The following is an 18,009-nucleotide window of genomic DNA, read 5'->3' on the forward strand; positions in this document are numbered from 1 at the left end:
ACTAAACAAGCCACACCCACAGCTTCTCCAGAGTGCCTTGGCGCTTGCAAGGGATTGTGGGATTTCAGTCTGGGCAGGTGAAAAAGGTGTTACTAGCTATAGATTTCAGAGGCAGAGTTTTCACAATCTGAGAGCTGCAGTGCAGATACAGATCAGTTGCCTGTGTAATGGAGGAGATAAGAGTGGCGTTTTCACAGAATATGCAGATTAGCATGCCTAGATACAGATCCGCTTGCCTGTGTGTGTAATTGTGTAATAGTGACAAGCAGAAAACATGTCTGCTCCCATTGTATCACAGGAAAAAATATTAATATACTGTTGAAGCTGTTTGAAGATAGATTTGCTGTGTAAACTATCTAAACTTTAGATAAGATATATAGACAAGTCACTTGTTATATTTAGTTTTTCATCTCGGATCCGCTTTAAATAGTTTCTTGAAGCTTGTGCAGAGCTTCATTATTTCAGTGCTCAGCTAGTTGGGGTCCTCCTTGCAGGCTTAGGAGACAAGGCAGCACCAGATAAGAATAACTGGAGGGTATGAAGTTTGGCCTGTGATAGTACATCTGCTCAAGAGTTGCCTTGATCTATTGCAGTGGGATAAACTAAGCACATGGAAGATAAGCTGCCTAGTAACATTATTTGATCGAATCTTTCAAGTTGTCATCAGTTTTTAAACTATGTATGCTAAGCTAAAATAAACATTGATTTAAAAAAAAACAAACTGGGGAATAGAAGTTGGAAATGTATAATAATTTTTAAGGAAAAAGTCAGGAATGCATTTTTTTTTTTAATTTGTAGTGTTTTTACTCAGGATAGTAACAGATTACAAAATATTTTTTTCCATCTGCATGTTTGACTGCAGAGCCACAAGAAAGATGTTTTATTTTTTTTTCTACCAATAGACTGTTAGGGCTGGAACCCACAGGAGCGCTTTTGGCAGCGTTTTGGCAGCACTGCGATACGCTAGCAGTTTGCCAAAACGCTGGGCTAATGTTAATGGATGGGGCAACTTCCACAGGAGTGTTTGCGTTTCCCAGAAACGCAAACGCAGGACCTGCAGCATTTTGGGAGCGTTAGCGCTTCAATGTAAAGTATTGAAACGCTAGCAGAAACGCTCAGCAAAACCTAAACTGAGCGGTTTTGCTAGCGTTTTGCGGTTAAGCACACTGTAACAAAATGAAAAATAATTCACAGGACCAATCAGGATAAAAACGCAAAACGCTAGGCACCCGCTGGGGAAAAAAATACAATGTTGCAAAACACGACCAAAAACACGCATGAATCCGCTTGCAAACCGCTCAGACAAAACGCTAGCGGTTGCGTTTTGCGTTTGCGGTTTTCAGTGGGTTCCAGGCCTTAGAGCTTAATCATTAGTCGCCAAGACAAGTATAGGCTTTGCTTTTGCGATGTCAGAGTCCTTTTACTGCTCAAAAAAAAGCAGTTGAAGGGAAAAAAAATTACTTTGTAATATTTAAATAAATGGTAACTGCATGCAGCTTAGTCTGTTTCCATTTATAGAAGTAAGTTGATATGCCAGTAATAGTGACCAGGATTTCCTTTGGCTATATCTGGCTCTGAAGTCTCCAAAATATTCTATAAAACTACACTCCTTCAGCCTTAGTTCAAACATGAAAATCCCACGGCAGAGGCACATGCCACTGCACCTGTCACCCCAGGATCAGGGTGCTGCATTTCCTATCTCTCCCAGGATTTCCAGACTCTTGCCCTCACATTGCTGGAGGGTGACATCACCCTCCGTGTTTTCTCTCTACAGTGCTCTTGCCTTTTGTGATCCTCTGCTATAATACTGTCACTTTAGTTGACACTACCTCACGTTAGAGTACAGAGAGCATCACGAGACCACAGGTGCTTGTGAATTTGTATATTTGTATTTTTTTATTGCGAGTGCAATGCATGATCCTTGACCTCTGAATTAGTCTAACTGGTTTCTGAACTCTGTAGCAGATCAGTTCCAACTACTATTTACTTCTGTCCCTGTGTCTCCTCTGTGCACCTCTTTTTGCCATGCCTCCAGTGTACCATTCTCTCCCCCTGTGCCCTCTCCCTACCCATTTGCCCCTTCTGTGTCTCCTTTTGTCCCGTTCTGTGCTTCATTCCGTTCCCCTGAGCCCCTCCATGCCTCCCTCTATGCCTCTTTCCATCTTCCTCTGCCCTGTACTCGCCTCCATTGAAGTCCCGGGAGACTCGCCAAGGTTTTGGTCCTGCTGCCTTTGTCGAGAAAGTGACATAATTGCGATAAGTCGTGACATTAGTAGTGGTAGGGTTGTTCATAAGTCAAATGTTTGTAAAACGGGGGCTACGTGTGTGTGTGTGTGTGTGTGTGTGTGTATGCATGCAGGATTTCAGATAAAAACTTCTGTTGATAGCAGAAGATCCAGAAATGTGTGTACTGTATATACAGTAAATTCTATATATTGGCTAGATAGCTTTCTGTATTGGACCTTTTTATATTTTTTTGTTTGACTCATTCCCTTTTTTTGTGTTTTTCTTTACTTTCAGCTTCTACTTGACAAGTATATATGACCACTCTATTTTTGAAGCATTCAGTAAAGTTGTGCAGAAACTTATCCCTCAATTGCCAACTTTAGAAAACTTGCTTAATATTTTTATATCTGTAAGTATGTTATTCATCAAATTTATTTGTATTATTGAAAATTAAATTTACAGGCGTAAGCTTTGGTTGGCTTAAAGATAACCCGAGCCGAGTCTCGGGTTTAGAAACGGATACTTACCTAAAGAAAGGAAGCCTATGGATTAACAGATTAGCACTGAGATTAGCAATTCCTCCTCAGTCACATGCACAGCCGTGCCTGTGCACAAGCGGTTCTGGCTTGCTGCGTTGGTGCGTCCGTACTCAGGCAGGCACAGTACAGTGGCACGCTCGTGATAGAAGAGGAGCATGGCCCTGATATGATTGTCGTCAAGCCCTTGTCAGTAATCTTCTGGGTGTCCGTGCTGGGGGATGGGGAGGGAAGTAGGATCCAGAGGCTTCCCTCTCCTTAGGTAAGTATGTGTTTGTACCCGAACTTCGGCTCAGGTACACTTTTTTTTTAGTTTTTCTTTTTTTAAATGTGCATATATGTAAGTAGCAATGCATAGATAATTTTAAACAGCAGGTCAGTAAAGTACAGAAAACCTTAATCAACAGAATAAAACACTATTTTTGGGATTTTACAGCAGTGCAAAGGAGCATCTTGTAAATAACAACGCCAGATCTTTATCTTCGTTTTCTTGAGACCATTTATAAAGGGTATTGAAAGCCTAACTGGCACTACTCCTGTAAACACTAATTGTAGGTGGGTCTGTTTAGTGAAAGAGGTGGTGTTAATGGTAACAGACTGCTTAAGAACATTGGTGAGTTGTATTATTATGGTCCTCTGTCTGCCCATATTGCCAGATAATCTCTCCTTTAAGTACCAGGGGTTTAGTTTAAATGTTTTTTTAATGATATTCATAGGGAGAGCATATGTTAGGAACCATAAAAGGGAATCATGCGGTAAATTAAAAATGTATTTAAGCCTGATTTATCTAGTAGCTTTATCTTGGTGTAAATTTGAGATATGGGTTTAGGTCAAGTGTTCTAGCCTAGATGGGTTACTTTCATCCAGCAGCTCACAAGTGTTTTGAATGTGTCTAATGGTCAAAGGTTTAAATAGTTGAGAGGGATATTACACTGGGGCATGAGTAAGGGGTATGGTGTAAAAAAAGAAACAATTGCTGCAGAAAAGATTTCAGTCATGCCCACTTACCACTTCTATGTAATATGAAGGGACTGTCACTTTTCCCTTCTAATATGCTAAAACCCTGGTAGAGGCGCCCTTGGTGAATGACGACAGCTAAAGCTACTATATAGGTGAGAAGTGTCTTACCTTCTCAAAATGACAAACCAAAAGGTGCTCATGCTCGCGACTGACAGCATTTCAATTCACTTTTATAGGCCTGATTAGGTGGACCGAGACCTGTGAAACGTGGGTCTATTGTGCATGAATAAATACCTTTTCCATGAATTATTGGTTTGTCCTTTTGAGAAGCTAAGACATTACACTTCTCACCTAGCTTTAGTTGTTTTCAATTATTAAAAGGGCTCCTCCACCAGTGTTTTAGCATAGTCCTCACCCTTTGGAGTTTATAGTCATGAGGACTCTGCAGTCCTCACAACTACTCAAGGAGAGCAACCAACCAACATCTGCTTTGACGGACCTGGAAAACCGAGTGGGGACGATTATATTCCTGCAGGCTCTGCCGGTGGTTGCAAGTTCTTACAATCCACCTTTGTGAGTATATTTCTTATACTTTTACATACACCAACTCATCCTACGATACTGCACCATTGGGCCCCTGGTCTCTCTCCTGTTATAGATACTTGGAGGTTACGTGTAACCATCGGAAATACAAAACAAAACATTTCTGCCTCCCTTCTAATACATAGATGTGGTAACACTGAACAATCAAGACTGTAACATTAGTGGGCTCCTTAAGACCATCTGGATCCTCCCATAGCCGACCATTCCAGTGCAGGGTCCCTCTAAACCTAACCAAACTAATAAATGGGTTCCTCTGACTGTGCTTCCTGCCATTGATTAGCACATCTGTATTGGACATGTACGAGTAAGGTCTGCACATGCCCTGTAGAATGAAGTGCTCATGCAAAGGAGCAGCTTTGTTCTAATGGTATGGGCAAATCTAATTAACTACTTGAAGACCGCCTCACGCCAATGGGCGTGACCGTGGCGGCAGCCCCAGGCCCGCCTAACGCCAATTGGTGTCAGGTCCTGGGGCTGCAGTTTCCCAGGGAACAGCCGTGCGCGATCGTTCCCTGCCACCCTGCTAGCCGCCGATCGTGGCTAGCAGGCTGCTTGTAAACGAAAGGGGAATGAATTCCCCTTTGTTTACATGCGTACAGCGCTGCCGGGGGCCGCAGCGCTGTATGAGATCGGCGATCCCCGGCGTCTGATTGGCTGGGGGATCGCCGTCCTCTCATAGGCTGATGCCTATGAGAGGAGGAGAGCAGGACGAATCACCGTCCTGCTCAATTATACAGGCAGAGGGAAGGAGAGGGAGGGGGACAGCGGCCATGAGAGCCTCTATGAGGCTGAAGAAAAAAAACACACACCGTGACAGAGGCGATCGGACCCCTCCGGCAGCATGTCCCCTTAGGGACAAAAATAGGAGGTGAGTCCGATCGCCATATTCCTTACCTGGGCTGTGCAGGAGGCTGAAAAGCCTGCACAGCCCAGTAGTGAAAAAAACGTGCCTGGTCTTTAGGGGGGTTTAACACTGCGGTCATCAAGTGGTTAATGCATGCCTAGTCTGGGTGGCTTCCAACTACCGTACTGATCCAAACCTAGCTGCAACTACAGAGGTGTCTGTCTTACCAAGGTTTACCACAGTGGTAATGGCAAAACTCATTTGCAGAGGATAACAAGACCTGTCATGATAAAAATATGAGGCCTGGCTTTGGTAAAAAAAAAAAAATCTCCTAAAGATGCAAGCCATTTAGAATTATATATTTTTCATAATTTTCTATAAATATGGTATGCACGGCTGGTGTTATAGCAGTCTGCACTTCAGCGCATAACAACAATCTAACTGTAGAAGCTGTGTGTATTCGACCACCTTGCTAATTCCATGCAGAGCCTGGGGGAACAGTGCCGGGGGTTTCTTTGTCTTCATCCGGATAACGCTCACCATTACCACCGTGCCCCCGATCAACCACGATGGCCCGACATCTAACAGCATCTCCATTTGATACAGGCTACCAATTTAGGCACACAGTTGTTTGCATCGTCGGTTATGCACTTGGCAGCACCACCAAGTCGAGAGATGTATGGCCACTTAATCCTGGCACTGTAACATACATAATGCCTAGGATGTGGAACTTGCTGAGGGTTGGAGTATAAGTGAAAAGATAATATAGACATGTGTATGTACAGTGCCAAGCGCACAAATATGTTGTTGCTTTTGTTCTTTCTCTGCCTAAATGAGTTAATTTAACCCATTGAAGCTCCAGGACGTTAAAATAAGTCTCTGCACTCTCTTCCCTACAAAATCCTAGATAACACTGTTTTGTTATCTCTGAACTGATAAAAATGCTATACAGCTGTAAAGCAGGCCATACACTGGCTCGATTCACGGCCGTTTCGACAGCAGATCCGATCCTGGGATCGGATCTGCTGCCAATCGCTTGCGCTAAACGCACCCGCCGATCCGATTCCCTCCCGAAATCGGATCGGACCGTCGATCGCGCCGTGCGGGAAATTACCCTCGATCGCCCGGCGGTAGGAGCGCGTCGCTTGCGGCGTACGATTCGGGCCCGATCCGAGCATGTATACATTACCTGAAGCTGGCTCCGGGGTCCTCTTCTCCTCGCTGCACCGCATTTCCGCATGTCCCAGTGTACGCTTATACTTCCTGTGTCACTCCGGTGACCAGGAAGTTGAAATAGAGGGCGCTCTATTTGAACTTCCTGGTCACGGAGTAACACAGGAAGCGCCGGGATGGAGCAAGAACAGCGGTGCGGTGCAGTGCGGAGAAGATGCCCGGGAGCCAGCCTCAGGTAATGTATACGGGGGGGGGGGACAGGCGGCAGGAGCAGCTGAACAGATTGTGATCGGTTTCAGGCTGAAATCGATTCACAATCTGTTTGCAGTAAAGGCAGCCATACGATCCCTATCTGATCAGATTCGATCAGATAGGGATCTGTCAGCTGGTCGATCTAATGGCACATCGACCAGTGTATGGCCACCTTAACAGAATGAAAGAAAAGCACTCTCCTTCCCCTAGGGAATTCAATGGCAAGCCTAATGAATTAACAAGTGGAAAAATAAACATTTAGGAGCAGACAAATGTAACTATTAGGTAGTGTATACAATGTGTTACTAATACATTGTCAAAACAAAAGAACTTTTTTAATAAACAGGAGATATAGACAAATAAAATGTGAGTGTTTAATGTACAATAGGACTGTTTGCATTAAAGCTATAATGTATGAAAGTGAATAAACTATCTATTTTTTTTCACTTTTTCCCTATTTTCATTTTAAAATGCATAGAAAATAAGGTACCTACTGAAAACAACTATCAGCCACAAAAAGCCTAATTTGTCCTGAACAAAACAATATATAGATCATTTAGTGGTGATAGTTATTGATAAAGTTATTGCCAAAGTAATCAGAACTGAGCTGAATTGTGAAAATGACCAGGGACGCGAAGTGGTTAAAACCTCCTTCTGGGGGACACTTACCTCGGGAGGGAGAAGCCTCTGGATCCTAACAAGGCTTCCCCTGTCCTCCTCCATCCCTCCGTTCAATTCCCGGGAACCCCTGAAGAGTGATGATGTAGATAATTACCTACTGCAATCCTGAGCAGGCACACAAGTTGCTCTTCATTCGGGTTAAGGCGCAAATAGCCAAATCCAATCAAATCCGCTCTACTGCGCAGGCTCGAGTCCTTTGTGCCTGCATAGTAGAGCGGATACGATTGGGCTCAGCTATTTCCGCCTTATCTGAAGGAAGAGCCGCTAGTGCGCCTGAGCAGGATCGCAGAGAGGTAAGTAAATCTCTGCTTGTCAAGCTTGTTGGGGGGAGGGGGGGGGTCGTAGGAGTCAGAGCTGGATTCCTCTAAGCTTCAGAGGTCTGCGAAGCCTCATTGGGACCCTGAGGTTTCCCCCTCCCTAGGTAAGTATCCTCCAGAGGTTTTTTTTTATGTAACAGTCTCTTTAAGTTTCCCTTTGAAGGGGCACTATGGTGACAAATTGTAAAATTTTAAATATGCGAACATATACAAACATAACAAATAAGAGTAAAATGAGCCTTGAATTACTTTTCTCCTATGTTGCTGTCACTTACAGTAGGTAGTAGAAATCTAACAAGTGACAGGTTTTAGACTGGTCAATTTCTTCATGGGGGATTCTCAGGGATTTATTTATTTTCAAAAGCACTTAGTGAATGGCAGTTGCTCTGTCCAACTGCCAAAAAACTGTGTAGGGAGCAGGGAGGCTGGCCAGCATAATCGTTTAAATCCTTTTTAGGGAATATCTTTATAAAGAATAAAAGCCTTGCTGAGAATCCCCTATGAAGAGATGGACTAGCCCAAAACCTGTCGCTTTTGTCATATTTCTACTACCTAATGTAAGTCACAGCAACATAGGAGAAAAGCAATTTATGGCTCATTTTACTCTGGAACAAAGGTACTTATTTGTATATGTTTGCACATATTTAAATTTTTATTTTTTTTGCCATAGTACCTCTTTAAGGCATGATGTAAATATACACTCTTGAGATGCAAATCAGATGCATTGTAAGAGAATAGAATGCTAAAACAATGCATTTTGTCTTAGTGAATTGCTGTAGCTTCTCTGTCACTTTTTATGCAAATATCTTTCAGAGTTGATGAATTACTTTTGTTATAAAGCATCAGTTACTACACTTTTCAATTGTTATTGCTCTGTAATGATGCTGAAAATGCAAATCAAATGATTGCAGGCTTTGGTGGAAATTGTGCAGCTTTGCTGACTTTAAACTGCTAATAGGTTTGGGAATCCCCAGCTCTCTGAGTTATTTATACTCCTGTGGTGAAGCAGAATAACATAATACTTTGTGGATCATGAACAGGAAGTTGCCACTAGTCTAGAAACCTGCTTTGGTAATGTAGTGTAAGTTTCTGTGAACATAGGAATGTAAAGTTACAGGTCTGGATCTTCCCAGTGGCAAAGGTCTGTCCTTTTTGCTGTGTTAGGAAAATGGTGTGTAGTCTCATAGCTGTTGCCGTTCTGTTTTTAGAATTGTTCTTACTTTTGAAGTATATAGCTCTACTTCACGCTAATGCAGGAATGCAAGGAAAGCTGAAGCTGTGTTTCACCATCTGCAGAGCATGCATAAGTCACGTTACTCAGATTGTCTCATAGACATGTGACTCCCCGATCTCATGTGATTACTGCAGTCTCACAGACAGCAGATCTTCTTCAAACACACTTGTGAAATAGGTTAAAGGATTGCCAAATAAGCTCTTAATACATTTGTCGTGAGTGAAATATAGGCGCTGCTATTCCTAATGTCCATGTGAGATGAAAGCCAGACCTCCCACTGCAGTTCTTGTCCCCAAGATTTTATACTTTCTAAATTGCTTAACTGGAATGAGAATTTTGAACTGTCACTCCTAGGTTCTAGGTCCTATATAGTTACAGATGTAACTCTGAAGTTTCCTGGCAATCACTGTTACTTTATTTCTGCAGAAGCCAATGCACTTTTTAGATTTGCATGCGTTACTTTAAAGAGGTACTGTAGGAAGAACAATAATTTTTTTTTTTACAAAACAATGGAAAAGTGTGTGTTACGAGGAAAAGTGGAGATAAGCAAAAGAGAGGAAAAAAATCCCATCCGTGTGGTATAGAAAAAGTGCCTCACACAGCATGGGAGATATCATGTTTACTACTGGCACGCAGAGCTAGAGGTTTTTTTTTTTCTATTCCCTTAGTTGAAGACACACCCCTTTTTTTTCTTATATAGATACCCAAGTTTTCAGTAAGAAACAAGGCTGCTTTTCACACTGTCTTCTGCAATTTCTCTGCTCTCCGCTAGGCTGCTCTGCTGAAGTTGTGTCTGATCCTCCAATGTCTACAGTATTATATTATGCTACTGATATTAAAGGCTTGTTATCTCTCAACTCATACCCTGAGATGTGGTATATCAATGCTATCTTGTGAACTCGGTCTGGGTGGCTGTAATTTGGCACAGAGATAGTTCAGGGGGTCTCCTACCCACACAATTTGAAGTGTGTAGAAGCGATGAGTTTAGAGATAGTCTTATAATATCAGCATATGCAAATCAGGAATGAGCTGCATGTGATGTCACTACCCACAAGGCTGTGCATCAGTAGGCCGAATTGTAATAAGGCCTACACTGTAGGTGGGGTTTCACTCCCACTTTTAGAATTCTGTGTAGCATTCACCACTTTATTAAAGCATAGTGCAGAACAGTGTTGTCTTGTTTTACAACAGCTGTTTATCAGTGTTACCATGGATTGACACATTGGTAAGTAGCAGAACAGGGCAGCAACACAAGTCAATGGAACATTTGCCATCACCTTTTTTTTCCCCCGCCCTTGTGAAAAATAAGTTGCAGCTGGCAATTCACTGCATTTTTCAAGGGAATTCAGCTGAAGATCCACAGACAAGGTTAAATAGATCCTTAGTGAGTGATATGGAGGCTGCCATATTTAATTCCTTTTAGAGAATGCCGATTGCCTGGCCCTCTGGCTGATGCTCTGTTCCCACTAGAGTGGAGAACGGACATTTTGTTGTCTGTTCTCTTCTCATTGCTAAGCAGAGCGTGAACGGCTCCTATGAGAGATAGATATATATGAGCCATTCACACTTGTCACGCTGAACGGAACCACGAGATCCATTGCAGTAAGCGGACCACAATTCTGTGCTGTCGCGATAATCTCGGTCAGGCGGATGCATCTACATCTGCCCCAAGCTACACAAATTGCTGCTGCTCAGTCCCGGTATACAGGGAAGAAGCAGGGGCATCCCCATTTGGCTGCAATAGACCAATGGGAATCCTCAGCAACAGTGAGAATTCTTATTGGTTCATGGTGAACCAATGAAAATTCACCCTGTTGCTAGGGAAAATTGGCCTAATGCAGCCTATGGAGAGCCCCATGCTTCTGCTGGCCTCCCGGCTGATTTCAGAGAGGTACTGAGCAGCAGGGAACAGCAGCTGAGGGAGGGGGATCAGCAGCAAGACAGGTGAGCAGCGATCACTTTGGACGGACGCAGAACAAATGTAAAATGGATGGAGCGCATCCGTTTGGCATCATCTCTAGTGGGAACACAGAATGATCCTTTTGGCTTCAGTAGTGTTTGAATCACACATCTGAAATAAGCTTTCAGCTAATATGGCCAAACAAACCGATCTTCGGCAGCTCCCCGCGACCCAGTGTCATTTCCGGCGACTCAGCCAGCCGATGGCCACTGTGCCTGTCTGGGTCGCTGCGGGGGACTGGAAGATTGGTTTGGCTTGGCATGGGCACAAGACAGGGGGCTGGTAGAAGCCCCAGGTAAGTAAAACTTGCTTTTTTTTTTCATTTAGTTTAGTTTTTCTAGTCTGAGATAGTGGACCTATTTTTGGAAATCTTTCAAAACCTATTTTAAGCAAGACTAAAACCGTATTCAAAGGCAAATTGATATAACTTAGGGATGCTTTATTTAGCATACCCTGGAGTTCTGTTTTATTCACTTAAAGCAGTCGAGAAGTGGTTTCTAGGAAAACAAAAAACAAGATACCTAGTTAGTGGGAAGCTATGGAATAGTCTAGAAGGCTACAGGTCCCCTCGCTTTCTTCAGAGTGCGAGTGTGGACAAGTGTGGCCAGTCTGCACTTGTATTAGTACAGCCCATGCAGGCTCAGCAGAGCGAAAGTGCTTGTGCACAGAGAAAAAAAGCCATTCACAGGCGCAGCTACGCTTTTACACTGGGAAAAACTGGGCTGTGGAGTCGGAGTCGAGGAGTCGGAGCAATTTTGGGTACCTGGAGTTGGAGTCGGTGGTTTCATAAACTGAGGAGTCTGAAGGTGGCCACTAACTATACAATCTTTTTCATCCAATTTTACCAAATCTATGCAGTAGAAGGGTAAAATGTTATATTACATAGAAATGGTAAGATTGGATGAAAAAAATTGTATCATTAGTGGCCAGCTTGAGTTGGGAGTTGATGATTTTTGTACAAAATCCACAGCCCTGGTAAGTATTAGAATAAAGGTGGCCACTAATGGTCCAATTTCTAGTGAAAAATTGTTCAAGCGATCAGATAATTCTGATCGTAAGAATAATCATTCACTACACCATCAACTAACCAATCTTTGCTTCCGATCTATCATAACCAACTAGAAATCCAAATTTTGGTTTGACCAAAATCAAATCGGACGACTATTTTTATAATGGTTCGTAATCGATTGTGCCCATCAATGGAGATTATTTACAACCAATCCGATCAGAATTTCTGATCTCTAATTATTTTTCGCTAGAACTTTGACCGTTAGTGGCCACCTTAACCACTTGAGGACCACAGTCTTTCTACCCCTTAAGGACCGGCCACTTTTTTTCCATTCAGACCACTGCAGCTTTCACGGTTTATTGCTCGCTCATACAACCTACCAACTAAATGAATTTTGGCTCCTTTTCTTGTCACTAATAAAGCTTTCTTTTGGTGCTATTTGATTGCTCCTGCGATTTTTACTTTTTATTATATTCATCAAAAAAGACATGAATTTTGGCAAAAAAATGATTTTTTTAACTTTCTGTGCTGACAATTTTCAAATAAAGTAAAATTTCTGTATACATGCAGCGCGAAAAATGTGGACAAACATGTTTTTGATTAAAAAAAAAAACATTCAGTGTATATTTATTGGTTTGGGTAAAAGTTATAGCGTTTACAAACTATGGTGCAAAAAGTGAATTTTGCCATTTTCAAGCATCTATGACTTTTCTGACCCCCTGTCATGTTTCATGAGGGGCTAGAATTCCAGGATAGTATAAATACCCCCCAAATGACCCCATTTTGGAAAGAAGACATCCCAAAGTATTCACTGAGAGGCATAGTGAGTTCATAGAAGATATTATTCTTTGTCACAAGTAAGCGGAAAATGACACTTTGTGACAAAAAAAAAGAAAAAAAAAAAGAATCCATTTCTTCTAACTTGCGACAAAAAAAAATGAAATCTGCCACGGACTCACCATGCCCCTCTCTGAATACCTTGAAGTGTCTACTTTCCAAAATGGGGTCATTTGTGGGGTGTGTTTACTGTCCTCGCATTTTGGGGGGTGCTAATTTGTAAGCACCCCTGTAAAGCCTAAAGGTGCTCATTGGACTTTGGGCCCCTTAGCGCAGTTAGGCTGCAAAAAAGTGCCACACATGTGGTATTGCCGTACTCAGGAGAAGTAGTAGAATGTGTTTTGGGGTGTATTTTTACACATACCCATGCTGGGTGGGAGAAATATCTCTGTAAATGACAATTTTTTCATTTTTTTTACACACAATTGTCCATTTACAGAGTTATTTCTCCCACCCAGCATGGGTATGTGTAAAAATACACCCCAAAACACATTGTACTACTTCTCCCGAGTACGGCGATACCACATGTGTGGCACTTTTTTGCACCCTAACTGCGCTAAAGGGCCCAAAGTCCAATGAGTACCTTTAGGATTTCACAAGTCATTTTGCGGAATTTGATTTCCAGACTACTCCTCACGGTTTAGGGCCCCTAAAATGCCAGGGCAGTATAGGAACCCCACAAATGACCCCATTTTAGAAAGAAGACACCCCAAGGTATTCCGTTAGGAGTATGGTGAGTTCATAGAAGATTTTATTTTTTGTCAAAAGTTAGTGGAAAATGACACTTTGTGAAAAAAACAATAAAAATCAATTTTCCGCTAACTTTTGACAAAAAATAAAATCTTCTATGAACTCACCATACTCCTAACGGAATACCTTTGGGTGTCTTCTTTCTAGAATGGGGTCATTTGTGGGGTTACTATACTGCCCTGGCATTTTAGGGGCCCTAAACCGTGAGGAGTAGTCTTGAAACCAAATGTCGCAAAATGACCTGTGAAATCCTAAAGGTACTCATTGGACTTTGGGCCCCTTAGCGTACTTAGGGTGTAAAAAAGTGCCACACATGTGGTACCGCCGTACTCAGGAGAAGTAGTATAATGTGTTTTGGGGTGTATTTTTACACATACCCTTGCTAAGTGGGAGAAATATCTCTGTAAATGACAATTGTTTGATTTGTTTTACACACAATTGACCATTTACATAGAAATTTCTCCCACCCAGCATGGGTATGTGTAAAAATACACCCCAAAACACATTATACTACTTTTCCTGAGTACGGCGGTACCACATGTGTGACACTTTTTTGCAGCCTAGGTGCGCTAAGGGGCCCAACGTCCTATTCACGGGTCATTTTGAGGCATTTGTTTTCTAGACTACTCCTCGCGGTTTAGGGCCCCTAAAATGCCAGGGCAGTATAGGAACCCCACAAGTGACCCCATTTTAGAAAGAAGACACCCCAAGGTATTCCGTTAGGTGTATGGCGAGTTCATAGAAGATTTTATTTTTTGTCACAAGTTAGTGAAAAATGACACTTTGTGAAAAAAACCCAATAAAAATCAATTTCCGCTAACTTTTGACAAAAAATAAAATCTTCTATGAACTCGTCATACACCTAACAGAATACCTTGGGGTGTCTTTTTTTCTAAAATGGGGTCACTTGTGGGGTTCCTATACCGCCCTGGCATTTTACGGGCCCAAAACCGTGAGTAGTCTGGAAACCAAATGTCTCAAAATGACTGTTCAGGGGTATAAGCATCTGCAAATTTTGATGACAGGTGGTCTATGAGGGGGCGAATTTTGTGGAACCGGTCATAAGCAGGGTGGCCTTTTAGATGACAGGTTGTATTGGGCCTGATCTGATGGATAGGAGTGCTAGGGGGGTGACAGGAGGTGATTGATGGGTGTCTCAGGGGGTGGTTAGAGGGGAAAATAGATGCAATCAATGCACTGGGGAGGTGATCGGAAGGGGGTCTGAGGGGGATCTGAGGGTTTGGCCGAGTGATCAGGAGCCCACACGGGGCAAATTAGGGCCTGATCTGATGGGTAGGTGTGCTAGGGGGTGACAGGAGGTGATTGATGGGTGTCTCAAGGTGTGATTAGAGGGGGGAATAGATGCAAGCAATGCACTGGCGAGGTGATCAGGGCTGGGGTCTGAGGGCATTCTGAGGGTGTGGGCGGGTGATTGAGTGCCCTAGGGGCAGATAGGGGTCTAATCTGATAGGTAGCAGTGACAGGGGGTGATTGATGGGTAATTAGTGGGTGTTTAGGGTAGAGAACAGATGTGAACACTGCACTTGGGAGGTGATCGGACGTCGGATCTGCGGGCGATCTATTGGTGTGGGTGGGTGATCAGATTGCCCGCAAGGGGCAGGTTAGGGGCTGATTGATGGGTGGCAGTGACAGCGGGTGATTGATGGGTGGCAGTGACAGGGGGTGATTGATGGGGGATTGATAGGTGATTGACAGGTGATCAGTGGGTTATTACAGGGAAGGACAGATGTAAATAATGCCCTGGCGAATTGATAAGGGGGGGTCTGAGGGCAATCTGAGCGTGTAGGCGGGTGATTGGGTGCCCGCAAGGGGCAGATTAGGGTCTGATCTGATGGGTAACAGTGACAGGTGGTGATAGGGGGTGATTGATGGGTAATTAGTGGGTGTTTAGAGGAGAGAATAGATGGAAACACTGCGCTTGGGTGGTGATCTGATGTCGGATCTGCGGGCGATCTATTGGTGTGGGTGGGTGATCAGTTTGCCCGCAAGGGGCAGGTTAGGGGCTGATTGATGGGTGGCAGTGACAGGGGTGATTGATGGGTGGCAGTGACAGGGGGTGATTGACAGGTGATCAGTGGGTTATTACAGGGAAGGACAGATGTAAATAATGCCCTGGCGAATTGATAAGGGGGGGTCTGAGGGCAATCTGAGCGTGTAGGCGGGTGATTGGGTGCCCGCAAGGGGCAGATTAGGGTCTGATCTGATGGGTAACAGTGACAGGTGGTGATAGGGGGTGATTGATGGGTAATTAGTGGGTGTTTAGAGGAGAGAATAGATGGAAACACTGCGCTTGGGTGGTGATCTGATGTCGGATCTGCGGGCGATCTATTGGTGTGGGTGGGTGATCAGTTTGCCCGCAAGGGCGGGTTAGGGGCTGATTGTTGGGTGGCAGTGACAGGGGGTGATTGATGGGTGATAGGTGATTGGCAGGTGATTGACAGGTGATCAGTGGGTTATTACAGGGAAGGACAGATGTAATTAATGCACTGGTGAATTGATGGGGGGGGGGGGGTCTGAGGGCAATCTGAGCGTGTGGGCGGGTGATTGGGTGCCCGCAAGGGGCAGATTAGGGTCTGATCTGATGGGTAACAGTGACAGGTGGTGATAGGGGGTGATTGATGGGTGATTGATGGGTAATTAGTGGGTGTTTAGAGAAGATAACAGATGTAAACAATACATTTGGGAGGTAATCTGACGGCGGGTTTGCGGGCGATCTAATGGTGTGGGTAGGTGATCAGATTGCCCGCAAGGGGCAGGTTAGGGGCTGATTGATGGGTGGCAGTGACAGGGGGTGATTGATGGGTGATAGGTGATTGGCAGGTGATTGACAGGTGATCAGTGGGTTATTACAGGGAAGAACAGATGTAATTAATGCACTGGCGAATTGATAAGGGGGGGTCAGAGGGCAATCTGAGCGTGTTGGCGGGTGATTGGGTGCCCGCAAGGGGCAGATTAGGGTCTGATCTGATAGGTAAAAGTGACAGGTGGTGATAGGGGGTGATTGATGGGTAATTAGTGGGTGTTTAGAGGAGAGAATAGATGTAAACAATGGATTTGGGAGGTGATCTGATGTCGGATCTGCGGGCGATCTATTGGTGTGGGTGGGTGATCAGATTGCCCGCAAGGGGCAGGTTAGGGGCTGATTGTTGGGTGGCAGTGACAGGGGGTGATTGATGGGTGATTGATGGGTGATTGACGGGTGATTGACAGGTTATCAGGGAAGATAGATGCATACAGTACACAGGGGGGGGGGGGGGTCTGGGGGGGGGGTCTGGGGAGAATCTGAGGGGTGGGGGGGTGATCAGGAGGGGGCAGGGGGCAGGGGGGGGATAAAAAAAAAAATAGCGTTGACAGATAGTGACAGGGAGTGATTGATGGGTTATTAGGGGGGGTGATTGGGTGCAAACAGGGGTCTGGGGGGTGGGCAGGGGGGGGTCTGAGGGGTGCTGTGGGCGATCAGTGGGCGGGGGGGGGCAGATCAGTGTGTTTGGGTGCAGACTAGGGTGGCTGCAGCCTGCCCTGGTGGTCCCTCGGACACTGGGATCACCAGGGCAGGAGGCAGCCTGTATAATACACTTTGTATACATTACAAAGTGTATTATACACTTTGTAGCGGCGATCGCGGGGTTAACATCCCGCCGGCGCTTCCGTATGGCCGGCGGGATGTTACGGCGGGTGGGCGGAGCCAGTTGCCGGGGGAAGCGCGCGTCATCAATGACGCGATCGCTCCCCCGGCATGCCTAAAGGACGCGCCGCCTGAAGGCGTATTGCGGTCCTTTAGGCGTCCACTTTGCCGCCGCCCATGGGCTGTGGGCGGTCGGCAAGTGGTTAAGGAATCTGAGTTGAGGAGTCTGAGCCATTTTGGGTACCTGGAGCCAGAGTTGGAGTCTGTGATTTCATAAACTGAGGAGCCGAAGTCTGAAGATTTTTTGTAGAGACTCCACAGCCCTGGAAAAAACATTCGGTCCAGTGCTGGAATGGTCGGGTGTAAGAAGATACGGGAAGCCTCTGTCTTCCAGAGTCTTCCTCCCCTCCTTAGTGCTGCTGTGGCCCCCCTTTGTTAAAGCTCTGACCTTGCTGGGTTTCAGTTACATAGCATACTCTGTCCTTAATGCTAGACTTCCCTGTGGCTGTGCATGGCAACTGTGCCCAGGAGTGCTCGGTGCGCGAGCGGTCTGGAAATGATTGTGACCATGCGTGCACAAAACACATGGTATTTAACCTGTCCATTGCCTTTGTACTTTGATATTCTGTTTTATTTTATGTCACAATGAGCTTCTGATCCTTAGTTTCTGAGTCCTGTTCCAAGAGAGTCTGCGTCAGGCGTAACTGATTCTACAAGCTCACTTTTGTGATGTGTTGAACCCAATAGAAGACACTGGGGAAATCTTCGTCTTCTGGGGAGATCGAGCATAAGGAAATGGGGAGTTTTGAAACTGGCACTGTAATAGTGATGTAAACAGGTGTAACTTGCTTTGTATTTTATCTGTTCTTGTATGTACCTCCAAAAGTCATACTTTTAGATATTGTTTCCTCCAAATTATTAATCTTTGTATTTTGTGTTTTTTCTTTCAGAATTCGGGCATTGAGAAGGCCTTCTTGTTTG

At 44.5% G+C, this 18,009-nt stretch overlaps 1 protein-coding gene across 2 annotated transcripts in view; it reads left to right on the forward strand.

Annotated features, from left to right (window-relative positions):
- The window catches only part of RRAGC (Ras related GTP binding C), a 53,856-nt gene that overhangs the window by 17,809 nt on the left and 18,038 nt on the right, over positions 1-18,009 (forward strand). For both annotated transcript variants that reach the window (XR_011026267.1, XM_068269015.1), the window contains exons 4-5: positions 2,521-2,635; positions 17,979-18,004. Coding sequence is in view for 1 of the 2 variants with exons in the window: in XM_068269015.1 (XP_068125116.1) it covers positions 2,521-2,635; positions 17,979-18,004 (141 nt within the window). In the remaining variant the exon portion in view is untranslated. The remainder of the gene's footprint in view (positions 1-2,520; positions 2,636-17,978; positions 18,005-18,009) is intronic.

The sequence above is a fragment of the Hyperolius riggenbachi genome, chromosome 2 (genome assembly GCF_040937935.1).
Source record: "Hyperolius riggenbachi isolate aHypRig1 chromosome 2, aHypRig1.pri, whole genome shotgun sequence".
NCBI lineage: Eukaryota > Metazoa > Chordata > Amphibia > Anura > Hyperoliidae > Hyperolius > Hyperolius riggenbachi.